Raw genomic sequence first — 25,811 nt, 5'->3', positions numbered from 1 at the left:
TGTATTTTATGCTTCTGGCGTTGACTTCTAAGGCCCTAACTATTCGATCTGGTGGAGCAACGCACTAGAGTGAAGCCTAGGTTGCCCGGAACGTAGAAATGACCTTTACTTTCACACTGTTTCCAAATATACATCATATACGTTGGAAAAGCTGTTGTATTTATATTGTATTTTATAGTTATGGCGTTGTCTTCTAGGGCCGTAGCTATTCGATGTGGTTGAGCAACGCCCTAGAGTGAAGCCTAGGTTGCCCGGAACGTAGAAATGACCATTACTTCCACACTGTTTGCAATTATTCATATTATACAGTGGAAAAACTGTTGTATTTATTTTATATTTGATGCTTCAGACGTTGACTTCTAAGGCCGCAGCTATTCGATGTGGTGGAGAAACGCCCTAGAGTGAAGCCTAGGTTGCCCGGAAAGTAGAAATGACCATACCTTTCACACTGTTGCAATTATTCCTGTTATACGATGGAAAAGCTGTTGTATTTTTATTGTATTTTATGCCTCTGGCGTAGACTTCTTAGGCGCTAACTATTCGATCTGGTGGAACGACGCCCTAGAGTGAAGCCTAGGCTGCCCGCATCGTAGAAATGACCATATATTTCACACTGGTTGCAATTAATACTGTTATAAGATGGAAAAACTGTTGTATTTCTATTGTATTTTATGCTTCTGACGTTGGCTTCTTAGGCCCTAACTATTCGATCTGGTGGAGCAACGCCCTAGAGAGAAGCCTAGATTGCCCGGAACGTAGAAATGACCATTACCTTCTGGCTTGTTGCAATTATTCCTGTTATACGATGAAAAAACTGTTGTATTTTTACTGTATTTCATGCGTCTGGATTTGTTTTCTAAGGCCCGAACTATTCGATGTGATGAAGCAACGCCCTAGAGCGAAACCTAGGTTGCCCGGAACGTAGAAATGACCATTACTTTCACACTGGTTGCAATTGTTCCTCTTATACGATGGACAAACTGTTCGATTTTTATTGTACTTTATGCTTCTGGCTTTGACTTCTTAGGCCCTAACTATTGGATCTGGTGGAGCAACGCCTAGGGTGAAGCCTAGGTTGCCCGGAACATAGAAATGACCATAACTTTCACACTGGTTGCAATTATTCGTTTTATACAATGGAAAAACTGTTCTATTTATTTTGTACTTTATGCTTCGGGCGTTGACATCTAAGGCTCTAACTATTCGATCTGGTGGAACAACGCCCTAGAGTGAAGCCTAGGTCGCCCGGAACGTAGAAATGACCATAACTTTCACACTGGTTGCAATTATTCGTTTTATGAAATGGAAGAACTGTTCTATTTATTTTGTGTTTTATGCTTATGGCGTTAATTTCTAAGTCCCTAACTATGCGATCTGGTGGAGCAACGCCCTACAGTTAAGCCTAGGTTGCCCGGAACGTAGAAATGACCATAACTTTCACACTGGTTGCAATTATTCGTTTTATACAATGGAAAAACTGTTCTATTTGTTTTGTATTTTATGCTTCGGGAGTGGACATCTAAGGCCCTAACTATTCGATCTGGTGGAGCAACGCTCTAGAGTGAAGCCAAGGTTGCCCGGAACGTAGAAATGACCATTACCTTCACACTGCTTGCAATTATACATTTTATATGATGGAAAAACTGTTGTATTTATATTGTATTTTGTGCTGCTGGAGTTGACTTCTAAGGCCGTAGCAATTCGGTGTGGTGGAGCAACGACCAAGAGTGAAACCTAGGTTGCCCGGAACGTAGAAATGACCATTACTTTCACACTGGTAGCAATTATTCCTTTTATACGATGGAAAAACTGTTGTATTTTTATTGTATTTTATGCTTATTGTTAAGACGATCATAATTGTGTGACATCTGGTAGACTAGGTTTACGATACGGAAGAATTGGGCTTGCTATTTTTGAAGAAACACAGTGTCAGTTTATTGGTAATCATTTGTTAATTTGAATTGAGGAGTAAAGACCCTAGAAATCGCTTCATCGTTTTACGAGTCTGAAAAACACATGTACTTTAGAGTCCCGAGTCTCTGCTCAATAGTAATTGACGTATCGTAAACATAAAATCCGAGCGTCTTCCGTTAGCGCGCTACCCTCGGGGTCCGTCACCCCTTGGGCCTTTCCGGGGTGATGTCACCCTACGGAGTCTAACCACTACCCCCACGCACTGTCGACAAAGGCGTCCCTCCCATGTCTGTGGTGGGAGTTTGGGGCATAACCTACCCCAGAGAGGCCTCCCTCTAAGGAGTTACGAGGATTCCTATTTGTAAATATTTTCTCCTCCCTCTAACTCAGTTTTGTATAAAGTAAGATTCATCAAAATAAAAGATAGATACAACTTAGAATTCATGGGTATCTCTGGTCCTTCGAGCTAAACCTTAGTCGGCACACCACGTGCAAATTTCAACCAAACCAGAAAGATCTATTGATCAACCGTTGGTCTAAACATTGGTCCTTCGAGCCGGATACGACGGATACTTATCCTGGAAGTGGACACATCAGTTACACATCGGTGCTGGTGCAAATAGTTGACATCAAACAGTTTCAAAGTGCATTGGAACCACAATCTTTGAGTATCAACGACTACGAAGAAGAATCTCCAATCTTCAGATGCTGGTAGCAGAATAGCATTCAGGAAGGCAACAGGAGATGTCATCATTGGACATCACCACTCCTGAACGAGATAGTTGGTGCTACCACATATTATAAGGGAGTTCAGCTTTGGACATCATTCCTAGTCGAGATAGTTGGTGAGAGCAGAGCTTCAACGGGGTTCATCGTCGTTGGAATTTTATACAAGATAGTTAATACTATCACGCATCATAAGGATCGTCAGCATTGGAGGTTACGCCTAGTCAGGATAGTCAGTATTAGCAGAACTACATCAGGGTTTGTCGTCGTTGGAAATTCTACAACAGAACAGCCAAGGACAGTGACACGAGGATCATCAGAGTTGACAGACTTCGTTCCTTTACAACCACTCCTACGTAAGTTTACAGCGTTTCAGTTTGCGTATTAATAGTAAAATGGAAGGTCAATTGAAATCACTCACGTTAGAACGCGGTCGTATAAAGTCGGCTTTGACTCGTTTTAAAACTTTTGTTTATTCATTGAAACCTGATGCGGACATAGACTCGTTAGATATGCGGTTTAAGAAGAATCAGCAACTGTATGACAAGTTTGATCAAGTGCAGAGTCAGATAGAAATCTTAGTTGCAGATACTGATCAGGAGACAGTGCATATCAATGAACGCGACGCATTCGAAACAGCATATTTTGATCTTATGGCGAAGGTAGAGAAATATATTGCTAAATTTCGTTCATCTAACCAACCCGCGGCAACATCGAATGCATCGCCTTTGACTTTAGTAGAAACACAGAATACACCGCGACTTCCAACAATTGTGTTACCGAGTTTCGATGGAAATTATAATAACTGGTTAAAATTTCGCGATACTTTTGAGTCACTGATTCATAACAATGAATCTCTGACAGATATACAGCGGTTTCATTATTTAAATTCTGCACTAAAGGGTCCTGCAGCACGCGTCATACAATCATTGGGTGTTTCTGATGCAAATTATAAACTCGCATGGGCTACTTTGAAAAGACGTTTTGAAGATGTTAAATCGTTGATTCATCACCATGCTAGTGCATTATTAGAATTGCCACGTGTTCACAAGCAAAGTAGTGTCGCACTTCGTGAGTTTATTGACACGGCCAATAATCATATCCTTGCGTTAGGTGCTTTAGGCGAATCCATTCATACGTGGGATATTTTAGTAATTTTGATTTTAACAAACAAGTTAGATTCATGTACTTGCAAGGAATGGGAAAAACTGTATCTTGGTATGACCGACAGTCCTAAATTTAAGGATTTCGTAGAATTTATAGAACAACAGGCTAAACTTCTTGAACGACTATCGTCAAAGGCAATAAATAACCAACCAAAATTAGGTAATACACACGTGGAATATAGTAAATCAAGAAATAGAATTGATCAAGTAGCATCTCATGTAGTAAGTACTGATAGTCAGTGTTTATTTTGTAAAGCAGGACACTTATTACAAAATTGTACAAAACTTAAGGCAATGCCATATGCCGAAAGACATGAAACAGTTAAGAAATTACAATGTTGCTTTAATTGTTTGCAGCAGGGACATAGCATTAAGGGCTGTACACGCGGAAAATGTAGAGTATGTGGTAAAAAACACCACACATTATTACACCGCGATAACGCGATTGTAGAACGAGTCGGAAATGCTCAAGTTACAACACATGCCGCGTCCTCTGATACACCTATTCAATCTTGTGTGTCCAATTCCAACAGTAGTACATCAATGAGTTATACTGTATTATCCACAGCATTAGTATATATTCAAGATATTAATGGTGAATTTCATGAATGTCGAGCATTGTTAGACGTAGGCTCACAGGCACATTTTATATCTGAATCGTTTTGCAAAAAATTGGGACTTCCTTCTACAGTCATAGACGCAAAAGTTGGTGGACTAGGTAAGGCAAATAATTCAATTCGTGCAAAACTTGAAATTAAGCTTAAATCAAGGTGTAATAGTTTTCAATCTAACATATCGTGTTTTGTAATAAGAGACATAACTGAAGATATGCCTAGTGTACCACTTGGTGGAACAGCTATTCCCATACCGGAGGGTATCACTTTAGCTGATCCTCATTTTGCTAGCCCAAGTCGTGTTGATCTGCTTATAGGTGCAGGGCTTTTTTGGCAGTTATTGTGTATCGGTCAACATAAAATCCCGTTCGAAAATTTAGTTTGGCAGAAGACGCGACTGGGTTGGGTGTTAGGAGGAAGTTTAAATTGGTCAGTTAATAATTCCAAAAAACCTGTTGATACGTGTCACATAGTCTCAAACGAAAGTTTGCAGAAAGCAATTTCTCAATTTTGGGAGATTGAAAATTACAATTACACACCAGTTAAGCAAGTAAATATAGAGAATGTGTGTGAACAATATTTCAAGGATACAATAACACGTAACAACGAAGGTAGATATATAGTTAGTGTACCTTTCAATAATAAAATTCATGAATTAGGAGAATCGCGTAGTCAGGCCGAAAAACGATTATTCAATATGGAGAGGAAATTCTTTAAACAATCAGAATTACGTAACCAATATATAGAATTTATGAAGGAATACGAGAAATTAGGACATATGTCACGAATTAGTGAAGATTTAATCAAACCAGATTTTTGCTACTATTTGCCACATCATGCAGTGTACAAAGAATCTAGTACCACTACGAAACTTCGTGTTGTTTTCGACGGTTCTGCGAAAACTTCTAGCGGTATATCTTTGAACGATGCGCAATTCATAGGTGTTACTGTTCAAAGTGATCTGTTCTCAATTCTACTTCGATTTAGGAAACATAGATTTATTCTTTCGGCTGACATAGAAAAAATGTATAGACAAATACTCGTTCGTCCCGCAGATCGGAAGTTTCAAAGAATTCTTTGGCGATCAAACGTAAATCTTCCAATTAGTACATATGAATTAAATACGATTACGTATGGTACAGCTTCGGCTCCATTTTTAGCCACTAGAGTATTAAAGGAGATAGGATTAGAACATTCGGAAGGCTATCCACTAGCTAGTCGGGCAATTATAGAAGATTTTTACGTCGATGACTTACTTACGGGTTGTGATACAGTGCTAGATGCTTTAGTTTTGAAAAAGGAATTAAATCAAATTCTGAACCAGGCAGGATTTCATTTACGAAAATGGGCAAGCAATGATAGTAGAATATTAAGCAATTTAGATAATTCTCGTCAAAGTTTAGAAATTAAGGATGCAGATAAGGAATCCAAAACTTTAGGTTTATTATGGTTATTAGAGCCTGATGAACTGCGGTATTCAGTTAAATCTCATCTAAGGAATAGAATTACGAAGCGCACAGTTTTGTCCGAAACAGCTCAAATATTTGATCCACTTGGGCTCATCGGTCCGGTTATAACTACGGCAAAATTATTTATGCAGCGTATTTGGCAATTACAGTTAGAATGGGATGAAACTCTTCCACAAGATTTACATACTCAGTGGACAACATTTCGTTCAGAACTCGTAATAATTAGTTCGTTTTCTATCCCGAGACGTGTAGTATGTGACAATGTTCAGCAGGTAGAGTTACATGGATTTTCAGATGCTTCCGAAAAGGCGTATGGAGCCTGTGTATACCTGCGAACATGGGACACAAGTGGGATTTGGACCGTTCGCTTATTGTGTGCAAAGTCTCGCGTCGCACCTTTGAAGTCGATTTCGTTACCACGGCTTGAGTTGTGTGCAGCACTTCTTCTTGCTCAGTTAATTTCAAAGGTTAAAGACAGCATTCAATTAAATATTGATCAGATGTATTTTTGGTCCGATTCAACAATTGTTATAGCATGGCTTCGGGGACAGCCAATGAGATGGAAGACATTTGTAGCTAATCGAATTTCTGAAATTCAAGACTTAACAGATATTGATAGTTGGAAACATATATCGTCATCAGATAACCCAGCTGATGTAATTTCAAGAGGAACTTCTCCTAAAAATTTAAAGGATAATTCATTATGGTGGTTTGGGCCTGCTTGGCTCATTCAAGATATTAGTCAATGGCCTTCTGCAAATGAAGCGATTCCAGAAATTGTACCCGAAGAAAGAAAAGGTCAAACAGGATTTATCTCTTCCCTATCAGCAGTTCCAAGGCAAACAGTTGATATTTTTTTGAAATATTCTTCCTTTACGAAATTACGTCGCGTCACCGCGTATTGTTTAAAATTCATTCGAACTACATTAGAACGGGTTCATAGTAGTAAGAATCGTGGAATACAGGTAAACGTCCAAGGAAATAGAACGCATAAACCGTTGACAACAGATGAGTTATTAGATGCACAAATAGTTTTGATAAAACTCGTTCAAGAAGAATCATTTGCTAAAGAATTGGATTCGTTGAAGGCAAATAAACTATTACCATTAAAAAGCAAGTTGATACTGTTAAACCCATTCTTAGATGAAAGGGGAGTGATTAGGGTGGGCGGTAGACTCAGAAATGCACCAACGAATTTTGATCAGAAACATCCAGTCATTGTACCAATGAATCATCCATTTACGACATTGTTAGTCAAACACGAGCATCATAGACTTTTGCACGCAGGTATTCAACAGACACTGGCATCGTTAAGATCTCGCTTTTGGATATTGTCAGGCAAAAGTGTAGTTAAAAAAAAAAAAAAAAAAAAAATATTGCGTAAATGTGTTAGGTGTTTTAGAGCTACACCAACTGGCATTAGTTACGTTATGGGAAATCTACCTGCGTCACGAGTGACTCCTGCCCGTCCGTTTAATACCTGTGGTGTCGATTACGCAGGTCCATTTTTATTAAAGGAACGCGGCCGTAGCAAAATAACATATAAGTCGTATATTTGTATATTCGTATGTTTTGTTACAAAGGCAATCCACATAGAACTTGCGACTGACTTGAGCACTGAAGCTTTCTTAAATTGTTTATATCGATTCATAGCGCGTAGAGGACGGATTCGTTGTATTTATTCGGACAATGGCACAAATTTTGTAGGCGCGAAACACGAACTTAATGAAATTTCAAAATTGTTAAATAATAGAGCACATAATGAACGTGTAGAGAATATCTTATCGCAAGAAGATATACAGTGGCATCTCATACCTCCATATTCTCCGCATTTTGGAGGGCTCTGGGAAAGTGCAGTCAAGTCTACGAAGTATCATTTAAAACGAGTCATAGGCGACCAACGTTTAACATTTGAAGAATTGTACACAATTCTAACGCAAATTGAGGCCTGTCTTAATTCTCGTCCTCTTCAACCCCTATCCAACGATCCCACTGATCTTACACCGTTAACTCCAGGTCATTTTTTAGTTGGTGACGCTTTAACAGCTCCTCCACAAGTTGATCTTTTGCATATTAAATTAAATAGATTAAATAGATACCAATTAGTACAACAAACTGTTCAACATTTCTGGAAGCGGTGGCAGCAGGAATATTTGCATGAACTTCAACAACGTTACAAGTGGCAAATGAACAATTCCAGTGATATAAGAATTGGTATGTTAGTAGTTATTCGTGAAGACAATACTCCACCCTTAAGGTGGCGACTTGGACGAATTGTAGAGCTCCATCCAGGTTCAGATGGTATAGTTCGTGTAGTTTCGATTAAAGTTCCAGAAGGAATTATAAAGAGACCATCTACTAAAATTTGCGTTTTACCAATCGAAGAAGAAAGCGCAGATACTTCAACATGATTTAATTTCCATATTATATATATGTGTCATATTTAGTTGTAATCTGTACATATTTATAATTAAGCGGAAGAAATGTAACTTAGATATTTGAATATTAGATTAAGTATTTCATTGTTATAGTGTTTTTTTTTTTTTTTTTTTTTATACTGCGATGTGCATTTTGTATAAGCATCGTTTACCTTCGATTCATTTTCAACAAACAGTATGTGATCCTCTAGAAGTATTGTGAGATTAGGTACCACATTGTATGGATTTCATAATGTATGTAATTTTGCGAACAAGGTTTGACTTTCGATCATAACGTAGCTGTATTGTAGCTTGTATGATAGAACATGTAAGTTCTAGGTGGGCGGAATGTTAAGACGATCATAATTGTGTGACATCTGGTAGACTAGGTTTACGATACGGAAGAATTGGGCTTGCTATTTTTGAAGAAACACAGTGTCAGTTTATTGGTAATCATTTGTTAATTTGAATTGAGGAGTAAAGACCCTAGAAATCGCTTCATCGTTTTACGAGTCTGAAAAACACATGTACTTTAGAGTCCCGAGTCTCTGCTCAATAGTAATTGACGTATCGTAAACATAAAATCCGAGCGTCTTCCGTTAGCGCGCTACCCTCGGGGTCCGTCACCCCTTGGGCCTTTCCGGGGTGATGTCACCCTACGGAGTCTAACCACTACCCCCACGCACTGTCGACAAAGGCGTCCCTCCCATGTCTGTGGTGGGAGTTTGGGGCATAACCTACCCCAGAGAGGCCTCCCTCTAAGGAGTTACGAGGATTCCTATTTGTAAATATTTTCTCCTCCCTCTAACTCAGTTTTGTATAAAGTAAGATTCATCAAAATAAAAGATAGATACAACTTAGAATTCATGGGTATCTCTGGTCCTTCGAGCTAAACCTTAGTCGGCACACCACGTGCAAATTTCAACCAAACCAGAAAGATCTATTGATCAACCGTTGGTCTAAACACTTATGGCGTTGACTTCTAAGTCCCTAGCTATTCGATCTGGTGGAGCAGCGCCCTACAGCGAAACCTAGGTTGCCCGGAACATAGAAATGACCTTTGCTTTCACACTGCAAATATACATTATATACGATGGAAAAGCTGTTGTATTTATATTGTATTTTATGCTTCTGGCGTTAATTTCTAAGTCCCTAACTATTCGATCTGGTGGAACAACGCCCTAGAGTGAAGCCTAGGTCGCCCGGATTGTAGAAATGACCATAACTTTCACACTGGTTGCAATTATTCGTTTTACAAAATGGAAAAACTGTTCTATTTATTTTGTATTTTATGCTTCTGGTGTTAATTTCTAAGTCCCTAACTATGCGATCTGGTGGAGCAACGCCCTACAGTTAAGCCTAGGTTGCCCGGAACGTAGAAATGACCAGTACTTTCGCACTGGTTGGAGCTTACCTGTTATACGATGGAAAAACTGTTGCATTTTTATTGTATTTTATGCTTCTGCCGTTGTACTGAAAGTCCCTAACTATTCGATCTGGTGGAGCAACGGCCTGGAGTTAAGCCTATTTTGCCCGGAACGTAGAAATGGCCATATCTTTCACACTGTTTGCAATTATTCCTGTTATATGATTGAAGAACTGTTGTATTTATATTGTATTTTATACTTCTGGCGTAGACTTCTAAGGCCCTAACTATTCGATCTGGTGGAGCAACGCACTAGAGTGAAGCCTAGGTTGCCCGGAACGTAGAAATGACCTTTACTTTCACACTGTTTCCAAATACACATCTTGTACGATGGAAAAGCTGTTGTATTTGTATTGTATTTTATAGTTATGGCGTTGTCTTCTAGGGCCGTAGCTATTCGATGTGGTTGAGCAACGCCCTAGAGTGAATCCTAGGTTGCCCGGAATGTACAAATGACCATCACTTTCACACTGGTTGCAATTATTCTTGTTATACGATGGAAAAACTGTTGTACTTATTTTGTATTTTATGCCTCTGGCGTTGACTCCTAAGGCCGTAGCTATCCGATGTGGTGGAGCAACGCCCTAGAGCGAAGCCTGGGTTACCCGGAACGTAGAAATGACTATACCTTTCACACTGGCTGCAATTATTCCTGTTATACGATGGAAAAGCTGTTGTATTTGTATTGTATTTTATGCTTCTGGCGTAGACTTCTTAGGCGCTAACTATTCGATCGTGTGGAACGACGCCCTAGAGTGAAGCCTAGGTTGCCCGTATCGTAGAAATGACCATATATTTCACACTGGTTGCAATTATTCCTGTTATACGATGGAAAAACTGTTGTATTTCTATTGTATTTTATGCTTCTGGCGTAGACTTCTTAGGCGCTAACTATTCGACCTGGTGGAGCAACGCCCTAGAGTTAAGCCTAGGTTGCCCGGAACGTAGAAATGACCGTTGCTTTCACACTGTTTGCAAATATACATTATATACGATGGAAAAGCTATTGTATTTATATTGTATTTTATGCTTCTGGCGTTGACTTCTTAGGTCCTAACTATTTGATCTGGTGGATCACCGGCCTAGAGTGAAGCCTAGGTTGCCCGGAACGTAGAAATGACCTGTACTTTCACACTGGTTGCAGTTATTCCTGTCATACGATGGAAAAACTGTTGCATTGTTACTGTACTTTATGCCTCTGGCGTTGAATTCTAAGTCCCTAACTATGCGAGCTGGTGGAGAAACGCCCGGCAGTTAAGCCTAGGTTGCCCGGAACGTAGAAATGACCTTTGCTTTCACACTGTTTGCAAATATACATTATATACAATGGAAAAACTGTTCTACTTATTTTGTATTTTATGCTTCGGCCGTTGACTCCTAAGGCCCCAACTATTCGATCTGGTGGATCAACGCTCTAGAGTGAAGCGTAGGTTGCCCGGAATATAGAAACGACCATCACCTTCATACGGTTCGCGATTATTCATTTTATACAATGGTAAAACTGTTGTACATATATCGTATTTTATGCTTCTGGCGTTGACTTCTTAGGCCCTCACTATTCGATCAGGTGGAGCAACGACCTTGGGTGAAGCCTAGGTTGCTCGGAACGTAGAAATGACCATTGCCTTCACACTGTTTGCAAATATACATTATATACAATGGAAAAGCTGTTGTATCTATTTTGTGTTTTATGCTTCTGGCGCTGACTTCTTAGGTCCTAACTATTGGATCTGGTGGAGCAACGCCCAGGGGTGAAGCCTAGGTTGCGCGGAACGTAGAAATGACCATTACCTCCACACTGTTTGCAATTATTCATATTATACAGTGGAAAAACTGTTGTATTTATATTGCATTTTATGCTTCTGGCATTGACTTCTAAGGACCTAACTATTCGATGTGGTGGAGCAACGCCCTAGAGTGAAGCCAAGGTTGCCCGGAACGTAGAAATGACCATAGCTATCACAGTAGTTGCAATTATTCCTGTTATACAAGGGTAAAACTGTTGTATTTATATTGTATTTTATGCTTCTGGCGTTGACTTCTTAGGCCCTAACTATTCGATCTGGTGGAGCAACGCCCTAGAGTGAAGTCTAGGTTGCCCGGAATGTAGAAATGACCATCACTTTCACACTGGTCGCAATTATTCTTGTTATACGATGGAAAAACTGTTGTATTTATATTGTATTTTATGCATCTGGCGTTGCCCCCTAAGGCCGTAGCTATTCGATGTGGTGGAGCAACGCCCTAGAGTGAAGCCTAGGTTGCCCGGAACGTAGAAATGACCATGCCTTTCACACTGGCTGCAATTATTCCTGTTATACGATAGAAAAACTGTTGTATTTATATTAAATTTTATGCTTCAGACGTTGACTTCTAAGGCCGTAGCTAGTCGATGTGGTGGAGAAACGCCCTAGAGTGAAGCCTAGGTTGCCCGGAAAGTAGAAATCACCATTACCTCCACACTGTTTGCAATTATTCATTTTATACAATGGAAAAACTGTTGTATTTATATTGTCTTTTATAGTTATGGCGTTGACTACTAAGGCCGTAGCTATTCGATGTGGTGGAGCAATGCCCTAGAGTGAAGCCTAGGACGCCCGCAACGTAGAAATAACCATACCTTTCACACTGTTTGCAATTATTCCTGTTATACGATTGAAAAACTGTTGTATTTATATTGTATTTTATGCTTCTGGCGTTGACTTCTAAGGCCGCAGCTATTCGATGTGGTGGAGCAACGCCCTAGCGTGAAGCATAGGTTGCCCGGTACGTAGAAATGACTATACCTTTCTCACTGGTTGCAATTATTCCTGTTATACGATGGAAAAGCTGTTGTATTTGTATTGTATTTTATGCTTCTGGCGTAGACTTCTTAGGCGCTAACTATTCGATCTTGTGGAACGACGCCCTAGAGTGAAGCCTAGGCTGCCCGTATCGTAGAAATGACCATATATTTCACACTGGTTGCAATTATTCCTGTTACACGATGGAAAAACTGTTGTATTTCTATTGTATTTTATGCTTCTGGCGTTCACTTCTTAGGCCCTATCTATCCGATCTGGTGGAGCAACGCCCTAGAGAGAAGCCTAGATTGCCCGGAACGTAGAAATGACCATATCTTTCACACTGTTTGCAATTATTCCTGTTATACGATTGAAAAACTGTTGTATTTATATTGTATTTTATGCTTCTGGCGTTGACATCTAAAGGCCCTAACCATTCGATCTCGTGGTGCAACGCACTTGAGTGAAGCCTAGGTTGCCCGGAACGTAGAAATGACCTTTACTTTCACACTGTTTCCAAATATACATCATATACGATGGAAAAGCTGTTGTATTTATATTGTATTTTATAGTTATGGCGTTGTCTTCTAGGGCCGTTGCTATTCGATGTGGTTGAGCAACGCCCTAGAGTGAAGCCTAGGTTGCCCGGAATGTAGAAATGGCCATCACTTTCACACTGGTTGCAATTATTCATGTTATACGATGGAAAAACTGTTGTATTTATATTGTATTTTATAGTTATGGCGTTGTCTTCTAGGGCCGTAGCTATTCGATGTGGTTGAGCAACGCCCTAGAGTGAAGCCTAGGTTGCCCGGAACGTAGAAATGACCATTACTTCCACACTGTTTGCAATTATTCATATTATACAGTGGAAAAACTGTTGTATTTATATTATATTTTATGCTTCAGACGTTGACTTCTAAGGCCGCAGCTATTCGATGTGGTGGAGAAACGCCCTAGAGTGAAGCCTAGGTTGCCCGGAAAGTAGAAATGACCATACCTTTCACACTGTTGCAATTATTCCTGTTATACGATGGAAAAGCTGTTGTATTTTTATTGTATTTTATGCCTCTGGCGTAGACTTCTTAGGCGCTAACTATTCGATCTGGTGGAACGACGCCCTAGAGTGAAGCCTAGGCTGCCCGCATCGTAGAAATGACCATATATTTCACACTGGTTGCAATTAATACTGTTATAAGATGGAAAAACTGTTGTATTTCTATTGTATTTTATGCTTCTGACGTTGACTTCTTAGGCCCTAACTATTCGATCTGGTGGAGCAACGCCCTAGAGAGAAGCCTAGATTGCCCGGAACGTAGAAATGACCATTACCTTCTGGCTTGTTGCAATTATTCCTGTTATACGATGAAAAAACTGTTGTATTTTTACTGTATTTCATGCGTCTGGATTTGTTTTCTAAGGCCCGAACTATTCGATGTGATGAAGCAACGCCCTAGAGCGAAACCTAGGTTGCCCGGAACGTAGAAATGACCATTACTTTCACACTGGTTGCAATTGTTCCTCTTATACGATGGACAAACTGTTCGATTTTTATTGTACTTTATGCTTCTGGCTTTGACTTCTTAGGCCCTAACTATTGGATCTGGTGGAGCAACGCCTAGGGTGAAGCCTAGGTTGCCCGGAACATAGAAATGACCATAACTTTCACACTGGTTGCAATTATTCGTTTTATACAATGGAAAAACTGTTCTATTTATTTTGTACTTTATGCTTCGGGCGTTGACATCTAAGGCTCTAACTATTCGATCTGGTGGAACAACGCCCTAGAGTGAAGCCTAGGTCGCCCGGAACGTAGAAATGACCATAACTTTCACACTGGTTGCAATTATTCGTTTTATGAAATGGAAAAACTGTTCTATTTATTTTGTATTTTATGCTTCTGGCGTTAATTTCTAAGTCCCTAACTATGCGATCTGGTGGAGCAACGCCCTACAGTTAAGCCTAGGTTGCCCGGAACGTAGAAATGACCATAACTTTCACACTGGTTGCAATTATTCGTTTTATACAATGGAAAAACTGTTCTATTTATTTTGTATTTTATGCTCCGGGCGTTGACTTCTAAGGCCCTAACTATTCGATCTGGTGAAGCAACGCTCTACAGTGAAGCCTAGTTTGCCCGAAACCTAGAAATGACCATTACATTCACACTGCTAGCAATTATACATTTTATATGACGGAAAAACTGTTGTACATATGTTGTATTTTAAGCTTCGGGCGTTGACTTCTAAGGCCCTAGCTATTCGATCTGGTGGAGCAATTCCCTCGAGTGAAGCCTAGGTTACCCGGAACATAGAAAAGACCAGTACTTTCACACTGGTTGCAGCTTACCTGTTATACGATGGAAAAACTGTTGCATTTTTATTTTATTTCATGCTTCTGCCGTTGTATTGAAAGTCCCTAACTATTCGATCTGGTGGACCAACGCCATGGAGTTAAGCCTATTTTGCCCGGAACGTAGAAATGGCCATAGCTTTCACACTGGTTGCAATTATTCGTTTTATACAATGGAAAAACTGTTCTATTTGTTTTGTATTTTATGCTTCGGGAGTGGACATCTAAGGCCCTAACTATTCGATCTGGTGGAGCAACGCTCTAGAGTGAAGCCTAGGTTGCCCGGAACGTAGAAATGACCATACCTTTCACACTGGTTGCAATTATTCTTGTTATACGATGGAAAAGCTGTTGCATTTGTATTGTATTTTATGCTTCTGGCGTAGACTTCTTAGGCGCTAACTATTCGATCTGGTGGAACGACGCCCTAGAGTGAAGCCTAGGTTGCCCGTATCGTAGAAATGACCATATATTTCACACTGGTTGCAATTATTCCTGTTATACGATGGAAAAACTGTTCTATTTATATTATATTTTATGCTTCTGGCGTTGACTTCTAAGGCAGCAGCTATTCGATGTGGTGGAGCAACGCCCTAGAGTGAAGCATAGGTTGCCCGGAACGTAGAAATGACCATACCTTTCACACTGGTTGCAATTATTCTTGTTATACGATGGAAAAGCTGTTGCATTTGTATTGTATTTTATGCTTCTGGCGTAGACTTCTTAGGCGCTAACTATTCGATCTGGTGGAACGACGCCCTAGAGTGAACCCTAGGTTGCCCGCATCGTAGAAATGACCATATATTTCACACTGGTTGCAATTAATACTGTTATACGATGGAAAAACTGTTGTATTTCTATTGTATTTTATGCTTCTGTCGTTGACTTCTTAGGCCCTAACTATTCGATCTGGTGGAGCAACGCCCTGTAGTGAAGCCTAGGATGCCCGCAACGTAGAAATGACCATATCTTTCACACTGTTTGCAATTATTCCTGTTATACGATTGAAAAACTGTGGTATTTATATCGTATTTTATGCTTCTGGCGTTGACTTCTAAGGCCCTAACTATTCGATCTGGTGGAGCAACGCCTAGGGTGAAGCCTAGGTCGCCCGGAACGTAGAAATGACCATAACCTTCATACTGATTGCAATTATTCGTTTTATACGATGGAAAAACTGTTGTACTTATATTGTATGTTATGCCTCTGGCGTTGACTCCTAACGCCGTAGCTATTCGATGTGGTGGTGCAACGCCCTAGCGTGAAGCCTAGGTTGCCCGGAACGTAGAAATACCCATTACTCCCACACTGGTTGCAATTATTCCTGTTATACGATGGAAAAACTGTTCTATTTATATTATATTTTATGCTTCTGGCGTTGACTTCTAAGGCAGCAGCTATTCGATGTGGTGGAGCAACGCCCTAGAGTGAAGCATAGGTTGCCCGGAACGTAGAAATGACCATACCTTTCACACTGGTTGCAATTATTCTTGTTATACGATGGAAAAGCTGTTGCATTTGTATTGTATTTTATGCTTCTGGCGTAGACTTCTTAGGCGCTAACTATTCGATCTGGTGGAACGACGCCCTAGAGTGAAGCCTAGGTTGCCCGTATCGTAGAAATGACCATATATTTCACACTGGTTGCAATTATTCCTGTTATACGATGGAAAAACTGTTCTATTTATATTATATTTTATGCTTCTGGCGTTGACTTCTAAGGCAGCAGCTAGTCGATGTGGTGGAGAAACGCCCTAGAGTGAAGCATAGGTTGCCCGGAACGTAGAAATGACCATACCTTTCACACTGGTTGCAATTATTCTTGTTATACGATGGAAAAGCTGTTGCATTTGTATTGTATTTTATGCTTCTGGCGTAGACTTCTTAGGCGCTAACTATTCGATCTGGTGGAACGACGCCCTAGAGTGAACCCTAGGTTGCCCGCATCGTAGAAATGACCATATATTTCACACTGGTTGCAATTAATACTGTTATACGATGGAAAAACTGTTGTATTTCTATTGTATTTTATGCTTCTGTCGTTGACTTCTTAGGCCCTAACTATTCGATCTGGTGGAGCAACGCCCTGTAGTGAAGCCTAGGATGCCCGCAACGTAGAAATGACCATACCTTTCACACTGTTTGCAATTATTCCTGTTATACGATTGAAAAACTGTGGTATTTATATCGTATTTTATGCTTCTGGCGTTGACTTCTAAGGCCCTAACTATTCGATCTGGTGGAGCAACGCCTAGGGTGAAGCCTAGGTCGCCCGGAACGTAGAAATGACCATAACCTTAATACTGATTGCAATTATTCGTTTTATACGATGGAAAAAATGTTGTACTTATATTGTATGTTATGCCTCTGGCGTTGACTCCTAACGCCGTAGCTATTCGATGTGGTGGTGCAACGCCCTAGCGTGAAGCCTAGGTTGCCCGGAACGTAGAAATACCCATTACTCCCACACTGTTTGCAATTATTCATTTTATACAATGGAAAAACTGTTGTATTTATAATGTATTTTATAGTTATGGTGTTGACTTCTAAGGCCGTAGCTATTCGATGTGGTGCAGCAATGCCCTAGAGTGAAGCCTAGGTTGCCCGGAACGTAGAGATGACCATACCTTTCACACTGGTTGCAATTATTCGTTTTATACAATGGAAAAACTGTTCTATTTATTTTGTATTTTATGCTTTGGAATTAGACTTCTAAGGCCCTAACCATTCGATCTGGTTGAGCAACGCTCTAGGGTGAAGCCTAGGTTACCCTGAACATAGAAATGACCAGTACCTTCACACTGGTTGCAGCTTTCCTGTTATACGATGGAAAAACTGTTGCATTTTTATTGTATTTTATGCTTCTGGTGTTGGCTTCTAAGTCGCTAGTTATTGGATCTGGTGGAGTAGCGCCCTACAGCGAAACCTAGGTTGCCCGGAACGTAGAAATCACCTGTACTTTCACACTGGTTGCAATTATTCCTGTTATACGATGGAAAAACTGTTGCATTTTTATTGTATTTTACGCTTCTGGCGTTGTATTCAAAGTCCCTAACTATTCGATCTGGTGGAGCAACGCCCTGGAGTTAAGCCTAGGTTGCCCGGAACGTCGAAATGACCATAACTTTCACACTGGTTGCAATTATTCGTTTTATACAATGGAAAAACTGTTCTATTTATTTTGTATTTTATGCTTCGGACGTTGACATCTAAGGCCCTAACTATTCGATCTGGTGGAGCAACGCTCTAGTGTGAAGCCTAGGTTGCCCGGAACGTAGAAATGACCATTACCTTCACACTGCTTGCAATTATACATTTCATACGATGGAAAAACTGTGGTACTTATGTTGTATTTTATTCTTCTGGCGTTGAATTCTAAGTCCATATCTATTCGATCTGGTTGAGCAACGCCCTACAGTGAAGCCTAGGTTACCCGGAAGATAGAAATATCCAGTACTTTTACACTGGTTGCAGCTTTCCTGTTATACGATGGAAAAACTGTTGCATTTTTATTGTATTTTATGCTTCTGGCGTTGTATTCAACGTCCCTAACTATTCGATCTGGTGGAGCAATGCCCTGGTGTTATGACTAGGTTGCTCGGAACGTGGAAATGACCATAACTTTCACACTGTTTGCAATCATTCGTTTTATACGATGGAAAAGCTGTTTTATTTATATTGTATTTTATGCTTCTGGAATTGACTTCTAAGGCCGTAGCTATTAGGTGTGGTGGAGCAACGCCCAAGAGTGAAACCTGAGTTAAGCGGAACGTAGAAATGACCATTACTTTCACACTGGTTGCAATTATTCCTTTTATACGATGGAAAAACTGTTGTATTTTTATTGTATTTTATGCTTCTGGCGTTGACTTCTAAGTCCCAAGCTATTCGATCTGGTGGAGCAACGCCCTACAGCGAAACCGAGGCTGCCCGGAACGTAGAAATGAGCTTTACTTTCACACTGTTTGCAAATATACATTATATATACGATGGAAAAGCTGTTGTACCTATGATGTATTTTATTCTTCTGGCGTTGAATTCTAAGTCCCTAGGTATTCGATCTGGTGGAGCAAGGCCCTAGAGCGAAGCCTAGGTTGCCCGGAACGTAGAAATGACCTGTACTTTCACACTGGTTGCAATTATTCCTGTTATACTATGGAGAAACTGTTGCATTTTTATTGTATTTTATGCTTCTGGCGTTGACTTCTAAGTCCCAAACTATGCGATCTGGTGGAGCAACGCCCTACAGTTAAGCCTAGGTTGCCCGGAACGTAGAAATGACCTTTAATTTCACACTGTTTGCAAATATACATTATATACGATGGTAAAGCTGTTGCATTTATATTGTATTTTATGCTTCTGGCGTTGTTTTCTTAGGCCCTAACTATTCGATCTGATGGAACAACGACCTAGAGTGAAGCCTAGGTTGCCCGGAACGTGTAAATGACCATAACTTTCACACTGGTTGCAATTATTCGTTTTATACAATGGAAAAACTGTTCTTTTTATTTTGTATTTTATGCTTCGGTCGTTGACATCTAAGGCCCTAACTATTCGATCTGGTGAAGCAACGCTCTAGAGTGAAGCCTAGGTTGCCCGGAACGTAGAAATGACCTTTACTTTCACACTGTTTGCAAATATACATTATATACGATGGTAAAGCTGTTGCATTTATATTGTATTTTATGCTTCTGGCGTTGTTTTCTTAGGCCCTAACTATTCGATCTGATGGAACAACGACCTAGAGTGAAGCCTAGGTTGCCCGGAACGTGTAAATGACCATAACTTTCACACTGGTTGCAATTATTCGTTTTATACAATGGAAAAACTGTTCTTTTTATTTTGTATTTTATGCTTCGGTCGTTGACATCTAAGGCCCTAACTATTCGATCTGGTGAAGCAACGCTCTAGAGTGCAGCCTAGGTTGCCCGGAACGTAGAAATGACCATTACCTTCACACTGCTTGCAATTATACATTTCATACGATGGAAAAACTGTGGTACTCATGTTGTATTTTATTCTTCTGGCGTTGTATTCAAAGTCCCTAGCTATTCGATCTGGTGGGGCAACGCACTGGAGTTAAGCCTAGGCTGCCCGGAACGTAGAAGTGACCATTACCTTCACACTGTTTGCAACCATTCATTTTATACGATGGAAAACCTGTTGTATTTATATTGTATTTTATGCTTCTGGAGTTGACTTCTTAGGCCGTAGCTATTCGATGTGGTGGAGCAACGCTCTAGAGTGAAGCCTAGGTTGCCCGGAAAGTGGAAATGACCATTACTTCCACACTGTTTGCAATTATTCATTTTATACAACGGAAAAACTGTTGTATTTATATTGTTTTTTATAGTTATGGCGCTGACTCCTAAGGCCGTAGCTATTCGATGTGGTGGAGCAATGCCCTAGAGTGAAGCCTAGGATGCCCGCAACGTAGAGATGACCTGTACTTTCACACTGGTTGCAATTATTCCTGTTATACTATGGAAAAACGGTTGCATTTTTATTGTATTTTATGCTTCTGGCGTTAAATTCTAAGTCCCTAACTATGCGATCTTGTGGAGCAACGCCCTATAGATAAGCCTAGGTTGCCCGGAACGTAGAAATGACCATAACTATCACAGTGGTTGCAATTATTCCTGTTATACGATTGAAAAACTGTTGTATTTATATTGTATTTTATGCTTCTGGCGTTGACTTCTAAGGCCCTAACTATTCGATCTGGTGGAGCAACGCACTAGAGTGAAGCCTAGGTTGCCCGGAACGTAGAAATGACCTTTACTTTCACACTGTTTCCAAATATACATCATATACGATGGAAAAGCTGTTGTATTTATATTGTATTTTATAGTTATGGCGTTGTCTTCTAGGGCCGTAGCTATTCGATGTGGTTGAGCAACGCCCTAGAGTGAAGCCTAGGTTGCCCGGAACGTATAAATGACCATTACTTCCACACTGTTTGCAATTATTCATATTATACAGTGGAAAAACTGTTGTATTTATATTATATTTTATGCTTCATACGTTGACTTCTAAGGCCGCAGCTATTCGATGTGGTGGAGAAACGCCCTAGAGTGAAGCCTAGGTTGCCCGGAAAGTAGAAATGACCATACCTTTCACACTGTTGCAATTATTCCTGTTATACGATGGAAAAGCTGTTGTATTTTTATTGTATTTTATGCCTCTGGCGTAGACTTCTTAGGCGCTAACTATTCGATCTGGTGAAGCAACGCTCTACAGTGAAGCCTAGGTTGCCCGGAACGTAGAATTGACCATAACTTTCACACTGGTTGCAATTATTCGTTTTACAAGATGGAAAAACTGTTCTATTTATTTTGTATTTTATGCTTCTGGTGTTAATTTCTAAGTCCCTAACTATGCGATCTGGTGGAGCAACGCCCTACAGTTAAGCCTAGGTTGCCCGGAACGTAGAAATGACCAGTACTTTCGCACTGGTTGCAGCTTACCTGTTATACGATGGAAAAACTGTTGCATTTTTATTGTATTTTATGCTTCTGCCGTTGTATTGAAAGTCCCTAACTATTCGATCTGGTGGTGCAACGCCCTGGAGTTAAGCCTATTTTGCCCGGAACGTAGAAATGGCCATATCTTTCACACTGTTTGCAATTATTCCTGTTATACGATTGAAAAACTGTTGTATTTATATTGTATTTTATACTTCTGGCGTAGACTTCTAAGGCCCTAACTATTCGATCTGGTGGAGCAACGCACTAGAGTGAAGCCTAGGTTGCCCGGAACGTAGAAATGACCTTTGCTTTCACACTGTTTCCAAATACACATCTTATACGATGGAAAAGCTGTTGTATTTATATTGTATTTTATAGTTATGGCGTTGTCTTCTAGGGCCGTAGCTATTCGATGTGGTTGAGCAACGCCCTAGAGTGAAGCATAGGTTGCCCGGAACGTAGAAATGACCATAACTTTCACACTGGTTGCAATTATTCGTTTTATACAATTGAAAAACTGTTGTATTTATTTTGTATTTTATGCTCCGGGCGTTGACTTCTAAGGCCATAACTATTCGATCTGGTGAAGCAACGCTCTACAGTGAAGCATAGTTTGCCCGAAACCTAGAAATGACCATTACATTCACACTGCTAGCAATTATACATTCTATATGACGGAAAAACGGTTGTACATATGTTGTATTTTAAGCTTCGGGCGTTGACTTCTAAGGCCCTAGCTATTCGATCTGGTGGAGCAATTCCCTAGAGTGAAGCCTAGGTTACCCGGAACATAGAAATGACCAGTACTTTCACACTGGTTGCAGCTTACCTGTTATACGATGGAAAAACTGTTGCATTTTTATTTTATTTCATGCTTCTGCCGTTGTATTGAAAGTCCCTAACTAATCGAGCTGGTGGACCAACGCCATGGAGTTAAGCCTATTTTGCCCGGAACGTAGAAATGGCCATAGCTTTCACACTGGTTGCAATTATTCGTTTTATACAATGGAAAAACTGTTGTATTTGTTTTGTATTTTATGCTTCGGGAGTGGACATCTAAGGCCCTAACTATTCGATCTGGTGGAGCAACGCTCTAGAGTGAAGCCTAGGTTGTCCGGAACGTAGAAATGACCATTACCTTCACACTGCTTGCAATTATACATTTTATACGATGGAAAAACTGTTGTATTTATATTGTATTTTATGCTTCTGGCGTTAATTTCTAAGTCCCTAACTATTCGATCTGGTGGAACAACGCCCTAGAGTGAAGCCTAGGTCGCCCGGATTGTGGAAATGACCATAACTTGCACACTGGTTGCAATTATTCGTTTTATACAATGGAAAAACTGTTTCTATTTAATTTGTATTTTATGCTTCGGGCGTTGACCTCTAAGGCCCTAACTATTCGATTTGGTGGAACAACGCCCTAGAGTGAAGCCTAGGTCGCCCGGAACATAGAAATGACCATTACTTTCACACTGGTTGCAATTATTCGTTTTATACAATGGAAAAACTGTTGTATTTATATTGTATTTTATGCTTCTGGCGTTGACTTCTTAGGCCCTAACTATTCGATCTGGTGGAGCAACGCCCTAGAGTGAAGTCTAGGTTGCCCGGAATGTAGAAATGACCATCACTTTCACACTGGTCGCAATTATTCTTGTTATACGATGGAAAAACTGTTGTATTTATTTTGTATTTTATGCCTCTGGCGTTGCCCCCTAAGGCCGTAGCTATTCGATGTGGTGGAGCAACGCCCTAGAGTGAAGCCTAGGTTGCCCGGAACGTAGAAATGACCATGCCTTTCACACTGGCTGCAATTATTCCTGTTATACGATAGAAAAACTGTTGTATTTATATTAAATTTTATGCTTCAGACGTTGACTTCTAAGGCCGTAGCTATTCGATGTGGTGGAGAAACGCCCTAGAGTGAAGCCTAGGTTGCCCGGAAAGTAGAAATGACCATTACCTCCACACTGTTTGCAATTATCCATTTTATACAATGGAAAAACTGTTGTATTTATATTGTCTTTTATAGTTATGGCGTTGACTACTAAGGCCGTAGCTATTCGATGTGGTGGAGCAATGCCCTAGAGTGAAGCCTAGGACGCCCGCAACGTAGAAATAACCATACCTTTCACACTGTTTGCAATTATTCCTGTTATACGATTGAAAAACTGTTGTATTTATATTGTATTTTATGCTTCTGGCGTTGACTTCTAAGGCCGCAGCTATTCGATGTGGTGGAGCAACGCCCTAGCGTGAAGCATAGGTTGCCCGGAACGTAGAAATGACTATACCTTTCACACTGGTTGCAATTATTCCTGTTATACGATGGAAAAACTGTTGTATTTCTATTGTATTTTATGCTTCTGGCGTAGACTTCTTAGGCGCTAACTATTCGACCTGGTGGAGCAACGCCCTAGAGTTAAGCCTAGGTTGCCCGGAACGTAGAAATGGCCGTTGCTTTCACACTGTGTGCAAATATACATTATATACGATGGAAAAGCTATTGTATTTATATTGTATTTTATGCTTCTGGCGTTATATTCTAAGTCCCTAACTATGCGATCTGGTTTAGCAACGCCCTACAGTTAAGCCTAGATTGCCCGGAACGTAGAAATGACCGTTACTTTCACACTGTTTGCAAATATACATTATATACGATGGAAAAGCTGTTGTATTTATATTGTGTTTTATGCTTCTGGCGTTGACTTCTTAGGCCCTAACTATTCGATCTGGTGGAGCAACGCCCTGGAGTTAAGCCAAGGTTGCCCGGAACGTAGAAATGACCGTTACTTTCACACTGTTTGCAAATATACATTATATACGATGGAAAAGCTGTTGTATTTATATTGCAGTTTATGCTTCTGGCGTTGACTTCTTAGGCACTAACTATTCGATCTGGTGGAACAACGCCCTAGAGCGAAGCCTAGGTTGCCCGGAACGTATAAGTGACCTTTACTTTCACACTGTTCGCAAATATACGTTATATACGATGGAAAAGCTGTTGTATTTATATTGTATTTTATGCTTCTGGCGTTGACTTCTTAGGTCCTAACTATTGGATCTGGTGGAGCAACGCCCAGGGGTGAAGTCTAGGGTGTTCGGAACGTAGAAGTGACCATAAATTTCACACTGGTTTCAATTATTCGTTTTAAACAATGGAAAAACTGTTGTATTTATTTTGTACTTTATGCTTCGGGCGTTGACTTCAAAGGCCCTAACTATTCGATCTGGTGGAGCAACGCTCTAGAGTGAAGCCTAGGTTGCCCGGAACGTAGAAATGACCATTACCTTCACACTGCTTGCAATTATACATTTTAAACGATGGAAAAACTGTTGTACTTATGTTGTATCTTATGCTTCTGGTGTCGAATTCTAGGACCCTAACTATTCGATCTGTTGGAGCAACGCCCTAGCGTTAAGCCCAGGTTGCCCGGAACGTAGAAATGACCGTTACTTTCACACTGTATGCAAATATACATTATATACGATGGAAAAGCTGTTGTATTTATATTGTGTTTTATGCTTCTGGCGTTGACTTCTTAGGCCCTAACTATTCGACCTGGTGGAGCAACGCCCTAGCGTTAAGCCTAGGTTGCCCGGAACGTAGAAATGACCGTTACTTTCACACTGTTTGCAAATATACATTATATACGATGGAAAAGCTGTTGTACTTATGTTGTACCTTATGCTTCTGGCGTTGACTTCTTAGGCCCTAACTATTCGATCTGGTGGAGCAACGCCCTGGAGTTAAGCCTAGGTTGCCCGGAACGTAGAAATGACCTTTACTTTCACACTGTTTGCAAATATACATTACATACGATGGAAAAGCTGTTGTATTTTTATTGTATTTTATGCTTCTGGCGTTGTCATCTAAGTCCCTAACTATACGATCTGGTGGAGCAACGCCCTACAGTTAAGCCTAGGTTGCCCGGAACGTAGAAATGACCATTACCTTCACACTGCTTGCAATTATACATTTTAAACGATGGAAAAACTGTTGTACTTATGTTGTATCTTATGCTTCTGGCGTCGAATTCTAAGACCCTAACTATTCGATCTGGTGGAGCAACGCCCTAGCGTTAAGCCTAGGTTGCCCGGAACGTAGAAATGACCGTTACTTTCACACTGTATGCAAATATTCATTATATACGATGGAAAAGCTGTTGTATTTATATTGTGTTTTATGCTTCTGGCGTTGACTTCTTAGGCCCTAACTATTCGACCTGGTGGAGCAACGCCCTAGCGTTAAGCCTAGGTTGCCCGGAACGTAGAAATGACCGTTACTTTCACACTGTTTGCAAATATACATTATATACGATGGAAAAGCTGTTGTACTTATGTTGTATCTTATGCTTCTGGCGTCGAATTATAAGTCCCTAACTATCCGATCTGGTGGAGCAACGCCCTGGAGTTAAGCCAAGGTTGCCCGGAACGTAGAAATGACCGTTACTTTCACACTGTTTGCAAA

At 40.4% G+C, this 25,811-nt stretch overlaps 1 protein-coding gene across 1 annotated transcript; it reads left to right on the top strand.

Moving 5' to 3' along the window:
• The first annotated feature begins 2,658 nt into the window (after positions 1–2,658).
• Positions 2,659–8,300, top strand: LOC143186434 (uncharacterized). The gene is made up of 3 exons (XM_076390108.1): positions 2,659–2,695; positions 2,748–2,996; positions 3,043–8,300. The coding sequence occupies exons 1-3, from the start codon at positions 2,659–2,661 to the stop codon at positions 8,298–8,300; spliced, it is 5,544 nt and encodes a 1,847-aa protein (XP_076246223.1).
• The last annotated feature ends 17,511 nt before the right edge of the window (positions 8,301–25,811 follow it).

Source organism: Calliopsis andreniformis, unplaced genomic scaffold (assembly GCF_051401765.1).
Source record: "Calliopsis andreniformis isolate RMS-2024a unplaced genomic scaffold, iyCalAndr_principal scaffold0001, whole genome shotgun sequence".
NCBI classification, from domain to species: Eukaryota; Metazoa; Arthropoda; class Insecta; order Hymenoptera; family Andrenidae; genus Calliopsis; species Calliopsis andreniformis.
Note: the sequence above shows the minus strand (reverse complement) of the source record. Positions and strands in the feature narration are given on the sequence as shown.

Bases quoted from the DNA above. Each gene is read 5' to 3' on its own strand.
- LOC143186434 (XM_076390108.1), top strand. From the start codon at position 2,659: ATGTCATCATTGGACATCACCACTCCTGAACGAGATA. The intron at 2,696-2,747 runs GTTGGTGCTACC...CATCATTCCTAG, and splicing joins CACCACTCCTGAACGAGATA to TCGAGATAGTTGGTGAGAGC. The intron at 2,997-3,042 runs GTAAGTTTACAG...GTAAAATGGAAG, and splicing joins TCCTTTACAACCACTCCTAC to GTCAATTGAAATCACTCACG.